This window comes from Pantherophis guttatus, chromosome 9 (assembly GCF_059756535.1).
Source record: "Pantherophis guttatus breed Tessera chromosome 9, ASM5975653v1, whole genome shotgun sequence".
NCBI lineage: Eukaryota > Metazoa > Chordata > Lepidosauria > Squamata > Colubridae > Pantherophis > Pantherophis guttatus.
Genome location: NC_142071.1, coordinates 16,009,728 through 16,024,957, shown reverse-complemented (window position 1 = coordinate 16,024,957; position 15,230 = coordinate 16,009,728). Strand labels below are relative to the sequence as shown.

At 37.4% G+C, this 15,230-nt stretch overlaps 1 protein-coding gene across 23 annotated transcripts in view; it reads right to left on the bottom strand.

Moving 5' to 3' along the window:
- CAMK2B (calcium/calmodulin dependent protein kinase II beta) overlaps positions 1-15,230 on the bottom strand; it is a 234,194-nt gene that overhangs the window by 153,523 nt on the left and 65,441 nt on the right. For all 23 annotated transcript variants that reach the window (XM_087876045.1, XM_087876043.1, XM_087876046.1 and 20 more), the window contains exon 2: positions 10,454-10,548. In XM_087876045.1, coding sequence (XP_087732171.1) covers positions 10,454-10,548 — 95 coding nt within the window. The remainder of the gene's footprint in view (positions 1-10,453; positions 10,549-15,230) is intronic.

Below are 15,230 nucleotides of genomic sequence, written 5' to 3'. Positions count from 1 at the left end.
GTGATTTTCAAGGAAATCACCAGTATTTTAAATTGTACAAATGGGAAATGAGAGCAGCAGCTGTAATATTGATGGGGTGTCAGCCTTGCAACTCCTTGGAATACTAGCTCAACCAAAAGCTTCTCTCTCTAGTCCTAACCAGTAATTCAGATTAAGGTGACCGTATCAGAGTTGCAAAACTCTGGGCAAAAAAATCTCTTTGCTGCCATGTAGTATTCTTGATCTTTGCAGATCAAATATCTAATTCAGGGGGGATCCTTGGTATTTTGCAAGAAACTGAATCAAGACTGTAATGCCTGTCAAAAAATACCTACTGTATAAATAATAACATGGGTACATCAAAACAAACCTCATAGTTCAGATTATTTCGAGTATTCTGCTAAACAGGTGCTTGTTTTATCATATTATGTATGATTAATTAGCCCAATGCATGCAGCACATTAACTATAGTTGGTGGTTACTATAATACAAGAAGAAACCAATCTCACATGCAGATAATCTTTGACTTACAACACTTCATTTAGTGACCATTCAAATTTACAACAGCAACTTTAAACAAGTGATTTATGACCATTTTTCACACTTACAACATTTGTAGCATATCCATGATCATGTGATCAAAATTCAGATGCTTGGCAACTGGTTCATACTTATGACCATTGCTGTGTCCCAAGGTCATCAGATTCCCTTTTGCAACCTTCTGACGAGCAATGGGGAACCCAGATTCACTTAACAACCATGTTACCAATTTATCAACTGCAGTGATTCAGTTAACAACGATGGCAAGAAATGTCATAAAATGGGGCAAAATTCACTTAACAAATGTGTCACTTAACAACAGAAATTTCAGGATCAATTGTGGACGTAAGTCGAGAACTACCTGCATATTTAGAAAACTACAATGACACATCTCTTTCTTGTACACTGTAGGAATATTTGTCCTGAAGTTTCTCATTAAAAAAAAAATTAATCAAGTGAAAAGATATATTACTATTAAATTCATTCTACAATTCACCTCTGCCATTTATTCCAGTTCAACTTAAGTTCAGTTCACCTTCTGATTACATGTTTTTATAGAGGTTATATTACAAGATTATATAAAAGCAGGAATTATATCTGGACATTACTAAATGTTGATACAGCTTCTAATGATTTTTTGAGTGTAAGCCATATTAAAGTTTATTATTATTACTATACGCTATCACCTAACATATCACTAAGTACTTTTCTGTGCTAAGTTGGGACAACAGGACTGTAGCCTGTTCTTGTCCCATGGACTTGCATTTACAGTGGAATCAGAAGCAAGGAAAAGGAATAAAACAATAAAGTATTAATTGAACAAAATCATGCTGATTTTTCATAAAAATTAAGCAGGGGAAAGAGTCCTCCAAATTCAGGAAAAGGTAGAGATTCAAATATCTTTTAAGATGTAATTGTGAGAGGGTGTGTAAAACTGGGTTACAAATGCCTCTGAACTTTAGGATGTAAGACCTGGATTGAGAAAAACAAACCGAGCGTTCAAATCTTAAGAGAAATGAGCATCAATATGAAACTTCCTATTTAAAATCTTGAAAGATACCCATTTCTGCATCAGGCTTCATACAGGCATGACTAAAAGCCTCAGACCTTCAGTCACTAACCCCCTTGTTTAAGAAATGGCTTAATCAGCAGAAGCCTTCCACAGTAGGCATAAGACTAGATTAGTTATTTTACTGTAGACAAGAATGATACCATATACACACCCAGCAGACACATCTCCTGCAGTATATAGGACTCAAAAATGACAAAAAGGACAGTCTGATAATCATTAACTGAAATAAAGATTGACTGACTGATGAAGTACCTGAAGGCAGGACCAGAAGCAACAGATGGAAACTAATCAAGGAGAGAAGCAATCTAGAGCTAAGGAGAAATTTCCTGACAATTAGAACAAGTAATCAGTGGAACAACTTGCCTCCAGAAGTTGTGGATGCTCCAACACTGGACGTTTTTAAGAAGAAACTGGATTTCTCTGAAATGGTATAGGTGCCTTAGCAGAGGTAGGACTAGAAGACCTCCAAGATCCCTTTCAAATCTGTTATTCTGAGTCAAGCAGATGTTAAGATGTGTACAAGGGTTTAACTTTTCAACTTCTTTCAATGGATATTTGGCTTTCTTTTGAAGATTCTGGAAGTCAGGTGACTTTATTTCTAGCCTGGCTTTTCTTCAATAACTCAAGGTCCCACACAAATTATTCTCTCTCCTCCTATTTTTCAACAACAGCCCCCTGGGGTAGGCTCTGTACAGCCTGGGGAACACTGTTTCCTGTCTTATCTTGAAGACCTAATCACTAAAATGAACACCAGAAATTAGTTCAACCACAAAAATCCCCTCAACTACCTTCTTTCTTGTGCTTCTTATATATTTGGTTATCCATTTATATATGGGTAGTCCTTGATGTATGACCAAAACTGAGCCCAAACTTTGCTGTTAAGTGAGACATTTGTTAAGTGAGTTTGCCCCATTTCACAACCTTTCATGCCACAATTGTTAAGTGAATCACTGTGGTTTTTAAGTTAGTAATATGATTGTTAAATGACTTTGGTTTCCCCGTTGACTTTGCTTGTCAGAAGGTCACAAAAGGTGATCACAGGACCCTCCCACACACTGCAACCATCATGAATATGAGTCAGTTGCCAAGTGTCCGGATTTTGATCACATGACCATGGGGGTGCTGCAACCATCGTGTGAAAAATGGTTATAAGTCACTTTTTTCAGTGCCATTGTAACTTCGAATGGTCATTAAATGAAATTTTGTAAGTCGAGAAATACCTGTATATATAATCAGAATGATTTGATGAAATCAATTTTTTCCCAAAAATACTTTTGCCTGGCTCTTGTTATATGTTATTATATAACAATATATAAGTTGTGCGTTTTTGTTATAAATTGTACATTTTAAATGTACATAAAGAACATTGTATCAGTTTCCTCTCCAACAGTTTTGAAGAGAATCAATAAATGTGCTAATTGGCCTGTAATTAGCAGGATGATCCCACTTGCTGTTTCGAAAGGGTTTGCTAGAACATTGCTTTTTCCTTTCAAATACTTTCACATTATACCAGGGTTTCCTGCTAAGCTATACAACGAACAAAATCAATGGAGTCCTCTTTGAGAGAGAAGGGTGGTGCAGAAATGTGATAAATAAAAAATTAAATTTTCTCAAAATATTTTAAACCCAAGTTTCAGAAAAAGAAAAGAACCTCCATAAAGATCCACAAACTACTTAAACAGACTCTTTCAGTGCTGGAAATATTCTTTAATCATCAAGGATAATTTGATTTGTACCACAGAATTTATTTAGGACATATCTAAAGAAGGCTATTACTATGCAATCAATGTTTATAGAAGAGCTGAGGTTTATTTATTTATTAAAAATATCTCCAGGCAGCTTCTCATTAGTATAATTTACAATAGCTGTAGGTATTCCAGAACAGAATAAAAAAAAAAAGGGGGGGGGGAGGCCGACAGAATAAAGCAAGATGATGTAGAGGCTGGTGAAAATTGGCATTAAAGGCTGGGTTTTTAAGCAACTCCTGTCACCATCCATGGTGGCACAAAGCAGATGGGAGGTCATTCTACACAGCACAGATGTTATTTCAGAGAACACCCATCTCTGATTCACCATCAAGTAGCAATTTGCAAGAGAGGGCATGTGGAATAGAAAGTAAAATATGTCTTCAGTGATAGAGTTCTCCTGAGATCATGGATGCTTAAGAGAAACTTATCGGTGCAGACATATGTTAATGTAATGTAGGCTTGAAATATTTAGGGGATAGCACCCTAACATTAATGTCTTGAATCTAAATGGCAGAAGTCTAGAAGCCAATGCAATAATGCAATCACATTTTGTAGCATTCCAACTTCTCATCAGGAGAGGACTGTATTTCAACAATGTTTCTCAACCTTGTTAACTTTAAGATGTATGGACTTCAACTCCCAGAATTCCCCAGCCAGCAACCATGATAAGGTTGAGGAACACTGCTTTACAGTCATCTGATCTGTGGTAATGAATGACCATAATCATGCTACTCTTATCTAGGAACAGAGCAGCTGATGTACTAGCTTCAGCTAAGAGCAGTTTCTCCTGTGTACAAAAATCAACTGAGTGTCCAGGGATAACAATAGATCTATAACAGAATAACAGAGTTGGAAGGGACCTTTGAGATCTTCTAGTCCAACCCCCTGCTCGGGCCGGAAAACCTATACCATTTCAGACAAAATGATTGTCCAATCTTTCCTTAAAAACTTCCAATGTTGGAGCATCCACAACTTCTGAAGGAAAGTTGTTCTACTGATTAATTGTTCTCACTGACAGGAAATTTCTCATAGTTCTAAATTGGATCTCTGCTCAATTAGTTTCCATCCTTCCATCCTAGTTTCCTTCTTGTCCTGTCTTCAGGAGCTTTGGAGAATAGGTTGACCTCTCTCTTTAGATATTAGAATACTGCTATCATGTCACTCCTGGTCCTTTTCATTAAACTTTACATCCTTGGGATCTCAAATCCCAGAATTCCTGAGCCTGCATGGTCCATGGGTCTTAAATTTACCACAGGTTGCCCACCTCTGATTTAGGACCTTTCCCAGATTGCAAAACTTTCTTTCAGAGGGAAAGGCAACATAACCAAACACTCCTCATATAATCCATTTTTACATATCCTGCCTTTTCCCCTGGTTTTTCCTGTCACACTTTTCTAATTCCAAGAAAATGCTCAGCAAATATAAATGAGAGGGAAGGGGAGGAGGTAGATAACATACTGGGGATATCCCTCCTTTATTGCTTGTCCAGACTTGGTAGCTACAGAGGTATTTTGTATTCTGCAAACTTTGTCATTTCTCATCTTCCAAAGGTTCTTCGAACTTTACAGAGATTGTCTCGAAAACAGATATATTTATTTCTGAGAAAGTATGTGGAGGGTGCAGTTATGAGGTTGCAGAGGGTGGAGATTGGGAAAAAAATTAAAAAGAAAATTACCATGCCGGAATCATTCCAAAATCATGCACAAGCTACAGACTTTCATATTTTTTCTAAAACAGACCGGCAAAACTTGCACAACTTGTTAATTTCAACAGTGTACTTCCGTTTCCTTTGAAAACCTAGAATTTGGAATCCCTCATCAAAAGGGAGCTCTTCAAGAAAAAAAGAATGAGCCTCTAAAGAGATTCTCCAGCTTTTTAACCTGGTTGTTACTGACTGGGAAATTTAAAGGACAGAGAGGCTGATAGGAGGGAGGGAAGAGTCTGAAATTGATTAGCAAATCACCCAGGCAAATTTCCCAGGAGGATTTTGAAAATGACAATGTACACCTTGTTGAAGATTATTAGTTTACTATATAAACAATGTATAAACAATGGTAATGGTATATATCGAACAAGCTATATTTGTCTGGCACACTCTAAACCATAATGGCTAACTCAAATCAGGTTACAGAGTGATACAACATGTGAACCCAGTCAATCTGAGTAAAAGCTATGGGCATTTTTTTCTTTTTTAATTAAATTACTTACAGTGATAGACGAAAAAGTTGATCTATGATTAGCTTTTGAAATCGTGAGAAAATTCACCCTTGCATTTTAGTCCTTAGATGTTTTATTTAATGTTCACTCAAATAGAAACAAGCTTCATAAAATTTATCAGCTCCTGTTTGTTCTTTGTGAATTTTTGTAATTTTTGTAATTGTAAGTCAGTCACTCTGGATAATGAGATGAGCTGCATATAAATTAAATTAAACAAATGTTGTGGATGCTCAGGTTATTCATTCACCCAGCTTCTATTTACTAATCTATACTGAATAAATCCAGGAGCTCACAAGGACAAAAATAAGACTAATTTTTTTAAAGAAGCAAACTTATAGGTGAAGCTATCAAACATCATGATCTTCGTCATCAGCCCCTTTTCAACTAGCCAACCTAACTTTTAAAAAAATGCAGACTTCCAATTTTCAGACTTCCAATTTTTTACCTCATACGCTTTTTCTATTGGAATTTGACACTTCAAATGTTTATCTCTTCAGGAGATAAAACAGAGTCCCAACTGTCAGGTTAAAAGCTATGCGCATCAAATGGTGAGGGAGTTTAACAAAATGAAGCTGAAAACATATTTATATTTGCAAGTAGCTTTTTTCTCAATCTTTGTAGCTACTGTAATTCACAGGAGCCCCAAGAAATGCTCTTAAAATGCATAACTTTTCTTGGTGGCGAGGTTATTATTATGAACATTATATTTGAACTTAAGAGTTTAAGAGTTTATTAGATTTCTATACCGCCCTTCTCCCAAAGGACTCAGGGCGGTGTACAGCCATATTAAAACACATAGATTTATAAAATTTAAAACCAATTAAAATTGAAATATAAAAATTTGGCCGCGAATTAAAAGTTAGCCGAAACGCTGACCAGTCTATTGCTTTTTTTCCAATCCTGTTATTCAACTCTTTTTTCCCCTATCCTCCCAATCTAAAAGAGCAACATAGACTTCCTTAGGAAATATGGGGCTTTCTTTGTAACAGAAGTTATTGACCTGTTGTAGGTTTCCAGAAGTTTCAGTAGCTCTGCAAAGCAAAAAAGTCCTACAGCTCATTTATTTGTGTTATTCTTAAAGACAGACATTTCAAGCTCATCCCAATTCCACAGAGTTATACATCTATTTCTTCTCTGCCCCAATTCCCCATCCTCATATATAGCTACAAAAAATTTCTGAGGTCCACCAGATCCAATGTAGGGATCCAGCCAGCAATGTGGATGTAGAACATAGATTAGGAATTCAAAGTCTATGAAATTCTTGCTAATTGAATGGCACAATTTTTTTAAAAACAGATGCAATTTGTTTTCCCAAAGGTGCTTTTCCAAAAAGCAACTGGACTTTCTTGGGGTTTCTTTTCTTTGAAAATGTCACACTTCTCATCCAAGAAGCTTCTTCAGAACTCTGTGGGATTGGGATGAGCTTGACATGTCTGTCATTAAAAATGAAATGAATAAATGAGCTGTAGGACTTTCTTGTTTTACTGAGCTACTGAAATTTCTGTAAAACTGAGAACAGGTTAATAGCTTCAGTGTTACAAAGAAAATCCCATTTTTCCTAAGGAATTCCAAGTTACTCTTTTGGTTTGGAGGGAAGGTAGAGGGAAAAAAGATTTGAATAATGGAATTGAAAGAAGAACTTGAAGAAGCTTCTTGGATGAGAAGCGAAATGTTTTTTTACAAAAAAAAAAAAAAAGCCAAGGAAGTCCAGTCGCCTTTTGAAAAATCCCTTTGGGACAACCATGACCTGGCTGATTGAGAATATTCATAGATATGCAATCGGTTTACTTTACTTTTCTGGACAAAGGACCCTTCTTAATGCAGCTCGCAGGAAGAACATAGGAAAGCTATTTAAAATACTAATCATTAATTCCAAACATTTTCTTCCAGCTAAAGCTTGGTTGTGCCTTGTTGGAGGCCCAAATGATACTTTATTGGTTGGAACCTTGGCTGAATTGAGCATTTGAGTTCCCAGCCCTGCTCACCAAGCTGGTAATTCTCTTCTCTTTGATTGGGCTCACTGCTGCCTCTCAACCCACACTTTATTCATGCTGGTTTTAGGGGGGGAAAGCCAACCTTAATGAAGTGGTTTTTTAAATTTCAATTTAAAGATGATGGGGGCTATAAAATAGGTAGGCCTTACCAGAACTTCCATATGTTTTTGGGGAATAACATATTGTAATTCCCTATAAGACTCTCAAAAAGCATTGACATTGGATGAGGTTGGTCTCCTCAGCCTTGAAAGTGATCGTGGGGAGACTTCACAACATGCCTTAACAACAAACTCTCTACATATGCCCAGATTCAGAGAGTGAACCAATCATGCATGTCTTTCAAGCTGACTCCTGCACTGTACTAATGGTAAACCTCTAAATTATCAGAAGACATTCCAATCTTAAATTACGAATTTCCTGTTAAGTGACCAATTTAGAGTTGCAAAATTTTGAGCAATAGCAATCAAAATCAGATGATGCTGAGTGAGTCTACAGATCTCATTTAAGAAGCCATTTTGTATTCTTTATTCCTCATCCTTTTCCTCTTGCTCCTATCATTATCATCGCTTTTTTCCCCTTTGCTTTGCTCTCCATTGTTTAGTTTACTGCTATTCCCTTAATCTGATGCACTTAACTAATTTCTTACTGCTCCTTTGGTACATAGCTACTAATATAAAATTCCAAACAGTTCAAACCCAGACCAGGAATATGAACTGAGTTTAACAGGAGCCTCTACAGCTACCTAACTGGATTCTAATACAAGTCTTCAGCAAAGTGAGAACAAAAATGGAATCCGGATGTTGGCCTGAACAAGGAAGGCTATGGTGGAATTCAGATGTTGTGATTAATCATGCATAAAGGTGATTTACTGGACAATCAACACTTAGGCACAAACCATAGCTTAAATCCAGCAATAGATATATTTGTTCTGGTCAAAATCAGAATCTTCTTTCCTATGTACAATATATCCATTTACAGGCAGTGTGGAAATATTTGTGTAAAGCTGCATTTCTGTCTGGTCTGGTGTAATATCTGTAAAGCTTAATAGATTCAGATTCCCGTTAAGAGGAACAAAACACTGGCTGATCCTACTTGCTTCCAATACTTTACCTATCAGTCTTTTACAGCTATTCCGTAGTCTGACCAAAAATACCTTTTGATAACTACTACTTACGAGCCCTGTGCAACTCCTGTACCATTCTCCACAGCCTCACATACAGTTAATCTACTCATAATCATGTGCACCTTTTAAACACTTCAGTACTGCCTTTAATCAGCTTCTCTCCAATATCTCAACCTCAGCCTCTCCTTTGCATCTAAACTTTACTATGGTAATCCAATTAGTAAATTAGTTACCCTGCCTAGGTTGTGCCTAGAATTTATCTTTAAGCAATCATCATTAAAAAGCAAGTCATGTTTTCCTCTGGGATCCTACATTATGGCTTCAAAATTAAATTACAGGAAATGCTAACTATTCATGTGGAAATGGACACAGAGATGATGATGCCACCACAATCTGGAAAGGGGGAGCTGAACCAAGCAGAATGTTAGATCTTATCTATCAATCCCTCTCACCCTGAACAGAGGCACATAAGTGGGATCTTCCACTTCATATAAAGTACTTTTATCTTCTCCTGTGGATTTGATCAGAGAGTTGGAAGGAAGATAAGAGGTCGTTAAATCCAATCCCCCCGAACAATGCCAAATTCACCATAATAGTATCCAATCCCTACTTGACAACCTCCAGTGAAGGGGAAGAAACTGCTCCATGGGCAATCTATTTCACTTCTATTGTCAGTACTTACTGCCAAGAAGTCCTTCCTAATGTCTAATCCACTATTTCTCAACCTCAATAACTTTTAAGTTGTGTGGACTTCAACTTCCAGGATTTCCCTGCCAGCCTGCCTAAAATCATGGATGCCATATTCTATGTGTAATGTAACCAACCGAGAATATAGAGGAGCAACAACTTTTCTTGACTTTGGCTCTACACTTTAGCTGTTGCAGCCTTGGACTGTTTTGCTCTTTTGCCATCATTTTTTGTTGACTCACATTCAGTTTGGGATCCATCAAGGCATTTTTCACATGTCCTACACCTCTGTACAGGTGAGGAACAATAAAAGAAATTGCAGAAAAGAAAATTCTGCGTGTCCTTCTTGGTTCTTGGGCCCTGACATTGAGTCACCATCTTTGTATTTCCAAATGGGCCTGGAACAGATTATTAGGTGAAATTCTGAAATTCCTGTCAGAAAAGAACTAAAAGCGATGTATAAACCAAGTACAAAGTAAAATGAACTTTCTCACTTTCATTGCTGCTTAAAAGATTCCTAAAATTAGTATTTCATGGCTTAATGACTCACCTACTGCCTGGCTCTACTGTCACAAGGCCCAGGTCAATTGCTCACAATACCATATCTTCAGTAAACTCAGTTTGTTTCATTTGGTCTTCATTATTCCCATAAACATTCCTTTTCACACATAATTTTTTTCTGCCAACTAGTTCATTCCACTCTATAAAATATAAATATCTGGGCCCTTTGAGCTCATCATAAATTTCAAGACTCCAAGGGCAAAAGGGATGGTTGGAAAATGGTCTTTTCCCTAGTAACCAAAGGAAAGAAAGGGGTGCAAACTACTTTTCAAAATAACATGCGGAAAGAACTATTGATTCTTCAAGAGCCTTTCCATTTTCTCTTGTTGATAAGCAGTAATTTCTGCACTTGTTACCTCTGGCAGCTTTGCCTTGTTTGCCAGAACTACCAATCTATTTTCTCATCATTCTACATGTTGAGAGTGTCTCTTGAAACACGGCAGCACCTCAGGGAACCAAAACAACAGAATCCTCCTAGAGCAGAAATATGGAAAGCACAGTCATTTTGCAGAAAGAAGGAAACCAACCCTACCTCTTGCTGAAAGCTTCTTGGTGTTGATAATCTTGGCGGCATATTCATGTCCAGTGCAAAGTTTGACACAGCGTCGCACCACGGAAAAAGCCCCCCTGAAGAAAGACAGGAAAAAAGAGATTGGTTAATGACTGCATGGCAGGAGAATTTCATTGACATGCTCATTGCAAAATTCCTAGTCCATCTGTTTTGTTTTTTTTTTTAAGAAAAAAAGGTATGGCTTTGCACCCATTTGATTAGCATGCTAATATTTAAACTATTTTTATCCTACTGTCTAGTTAACACTTTTACAAATACCCCTAGTCCATGTTCACGCCCTAACAAATGTGGCAGACAAGGAGAAGGTGATGGGGAAGAAAGAAAAAAGAACAAATTCAGTCATAAGCACTTAAGCTTAAGGTCGCTGGTTGCTGGAATCAAAGAGATTCATGACTTCCCAAGTTACCTTTCCACAGGTAAGCAGGACCCTTTGATCAGATTAGAAGAATCTCCACCAATAGAATCTCTCCCCAAATTATATTTATTATATTAGTTTCATCCATCTCTGAACTGCTTCCAGATCTGTTAAATCATACCACAGCTTTTCTAGGCTTCCTAGGTAAGTGGAATACAGCAATGTTGTTCCTGATATTCACAAATATCTGCAACCCTACAGATTATTTCACCCAATGGCTAACAGTGGTTATAAATCAAGAAACAAGACAGAGCATTCAAGAAGACAGTGCCCGTGAAGAAAAGTCCTCAGCCTTCACTTTCTGAGTTCTCTTGTCCAAGGTACACTAAAATCATAGTCCTTGACTTACCACCATTCATTTAGTGACCGTTCGAAGTTGCGACGACATTGAAAAAAGTGACTTATGACTGGTCCTTGCACTTATGACCGTTGCAGCATCTCCATAGTCATAATCATGTGATCAAAATTCTAATGCTTGGCAACTGGCATCGCAACTTCCCAGCCAACTTCTGACAAGCAAAGTCAATACAGGGAGCTGGATTCGCTTAACGACCATGTGATTCACTTAACAATAATGATTTGCTTAACAATCATAGCAAAAAAGTTCTCTAAAATTGGGTGTGATTCAATAATCACATTGCTCAGCAATGGAAATTCTGGTCCCAATTATGGACATTAGTTGAGGAGTCCCTATAATGTTTCTCCCCCTCCCTTCCTGGATTTATACAACAGCTTAAACTGGAAAAAAACACACATTCTTTCGTGTGAATAGACCAAAAATGTTGGGAGTAGATGAATATTTGGTCTGAGCTCACCTTATATGCTTAATATGTTGGGCAGCTTCTGCCTTTAAATTTAAATACTTATTTATATTGGATCATCAAGAAACTTTCAAAGCTCAAAAGGGATTTAACACAGGTCTTGTCCAGCGAGTTTATCTTCTGAATGAAATTGGCTTTTATCTAAACACTCTTCTGATACTACCTTTAACATTTGGCTTTTGTGTTAAAAAATACCTTTATTTTTCTCACAACTAAGAGGCTTTAAAAGTGCCCCCCCCACACACATCTCAGGGATTGTTAAACTAATTAATCCTGTTCTATTGTGGGACAGTGAGCTTTTGGAAATATCATTCTATAACCTTTTCCAATTCTCAGAGTGGTATACATTAGCCAGTAACCTCAGATGCTCTCCTGTCAACAACTCCTAACAGCTGTCTTTTCCTCATGCCACAATTCCAACCGGTAGGAAAAACATAGGATTAAAACCATGTGAATGTCACATTTAAGACCAAAAGCATGGAGCTTCTTGTTCTTCACTACTGCCTCCTAGGAAGAATTTTAGACAACCCGATAATTGTTGATTTATAAGAGAGGATCCAGAGTGTTGTTTTAATGGTCGACAACTGGATTCTGATGGGAAGTGTACCAAGCCTACAAAGGCAATATCCATCCTCCACAGTTCCTTCTCTTTTTCATCAGAGTGATATCTGGGAATTGACCCAATTCAACTCAAATGAATAAGACTGAAGTTAGACATGACAGATATTAGTTCCATTGATTGCTTGCCTGTCCAACATGTATTTTATCAACAGATTGTTTTTTAAAATCATGTTGCAAATCATTTGGAATTATTATTAACTATGTCTGAAATTTGATGAAGGACAATTCACAAATGTAAAATGTAACAATGATTCTATCTAACTATCCATTTAGAGGTAGTCCTTGATTTACAAGGTGATTGTTCACTGCCCAATTTTACAACATTTCTTGCCACAGTTAAGCAAATCACTGCAATTGCTAGGGAATCCAGCTTCTCCCCATCAATCTTGCTTGTTGGAAGCCAGCTAAGAACATTGCAGTGATCACATGATCCCAGGACACTGCAACTATCATGCCGGTTGTCAAGTGCCCAAATTCTGATCATTTGAAGATGTCGTGACAGTCAAAAGTGCAAGGACTAGTTGCAAGTCATTTTTTTCAGTGCCATAAGTTCAAATGGTCACCCTATGAATGGTGGTAAGTCAAGGAGTGCCTGTAACAGCCATTGATAAGGACACAGTTGCTTCAATTCATAGCACAGAGATTCCATAAACAAAACCCCAACTATTGCGCAGCAGAAATGCTGATATCTTGTCTCAGGGTATTATCTTTACTTTTTAATTTTTTTCTATCTTGTTTTGTTTTGGAATAGTTGAAATCTTGAGAGTCCCAATGGTATTCTTATTAAGAGAGAATTTGGATGGCTATCACCGTAGGGGGCACAGGCAGAAAGTATTACAAAATAACAAGTGAAAAGCAAAAATATATGCTTAAGGAAATTAACCATGTTGATTAATACCTAATTCCGCTAAAGAATTAAATGTGCATCTAAGCACATTTTCACTGGAAATAACTTCCCTGAATTCTATAGGTAGTCCTCGACTTAAGACCACAACTGAGCCCAAAATTTATTTGCTAAGTCAGATATGTATTAGGTGAGTTTTGCCCCATTTTACAACCTTTCTTGCCACAGTTGTTAAGTGAATCATTGCAGTTGTAAAGTTAGTAACACAGTTGTTAAGTGAATCTGGCTTCTCCATTAACTGCTTGTCAGAAGGTCACCAAAGGTGATCACATGAGATCCCGGGACATTATGACCGTCATAAATATGAGTCAGTTGCCAAGCATCTGAATTTTGATCATGTGATTGTTGGGATGCTGCAATGGTTGTAAGAGTGAAAAATGGTTATAAGTCACTTTTTTCAGTGCTGTTGTAACTTCGAATGGTAACTAAACGAACTGTTCTAAGTCGAGGACTATCTGTATTGTTTTATTCCTGAGTGGATACATACAGCATCAAACATGGATATTCAGACTGTGTTAAACCAAGTACAACCCAATAGGATTATATCAGCTTTTGCCCACCCCACATGATGGGACTGAAACACCCAGAATTCTCAAGCAGCAAACTCTAGAAGTTGCAATTCCATTGCACAGTGGTTAAAGTGCAGTACTACAGACTACTTCTGCTGCCTGCCAGCTGCCTGCAATTTGGCAGTTCAAATCTCACCAGGCTCGGGTTGACTCAGCCTTGCATCCTTCTGAGGTTGGAAAATGAGGACCCAGATTGTTGGGGGCAAAATGCTGACTCTGTAAACCGCTTAGAGAGGGCGTTCAAGCACTGTAAAGTGGTATATAAGTCTAAGTGCTATTGCTATGGCTGTTTGGAGAGTTTGCATTTAAATGACAATGACTAAAGTGATACATTGAGTTTGTTTGTTTGTTTATTCGTGTCAGAAGCATATAAAATACAAGATTAAAATATATACAAATTAGCAATTTGCCCAGAAAATAGCAATATTAATTGCATTCTGTCACTCTTGTCATGAAGTCCTCAAATGTACCCTGATCAGGGCACAAAGGGCAGGTATATGTATAGGTGTTATTGTCTGCATGTCACCACAATCCCAAAAAGCATACACTGAGTCAAAATATGCTTATTGCATAGCCGGCTAAATTCACACAACCCAAGTCAAAAGTAATGGTTAATCGATCACTATGGCTAGATGTAGGATAGATTCCAACCTCCTCTCTTCCCCACACCAAAATAAAAAAAGATTAAACAAACCACTATCAATACCTGGGAAGATCCTGGAAAAGATAATTAAAAAACAGGTCTGCGAACAACTAGAAGCAAATGAAGTTATAACTAATAACCAGCATGGGTTTGTTAAAAACAGATCATGCCAAACCAATCTTATTTCATTCTTTGATAAAGTGACTATATTAGTAGATCAGTGAAATGCTGTGCACATAGTATACTTAGATTTCAGTAAGGCATTTGACAAAGTAGACCACAACCTACTTCTTGGTAAGCCAGAAAAATGTGGAATAGACAACATTACCACCAGATGGATTTGTAGCTGGCTGACAAACTGTACTCAATGAGTAATCCTTATTGGTACCACATCCATGTGGAGAGAAGTAAGCAGTGGGGTACCACAAGGTTCTGTCTTAGGCCCAGTACTCTTCCATATCTTCATAAATGACTCAGATGAGGGAATAGAATGGGAAGTCATCAAATTTGCAGATGACACTAAATTGGCAGGAATAGCCAACATCCCAGAAGACAAGCTCAGGATCCAAAAAGATCTTGACAGACTTGAACAATGGGCCCTATCCAACAAAATGAATCTTAATGTGGAGAAAAGCAAAGTTTTACACTTAGACAGGAAAAATCAAAGGTATAAGTATAGATTAGGCTAGACCTGGATCAAAAACAGTAACTGTGAGAGGGACCTTGGAGTCCTAGTGGATGATCACTTGAATATGAGCCAGCAGT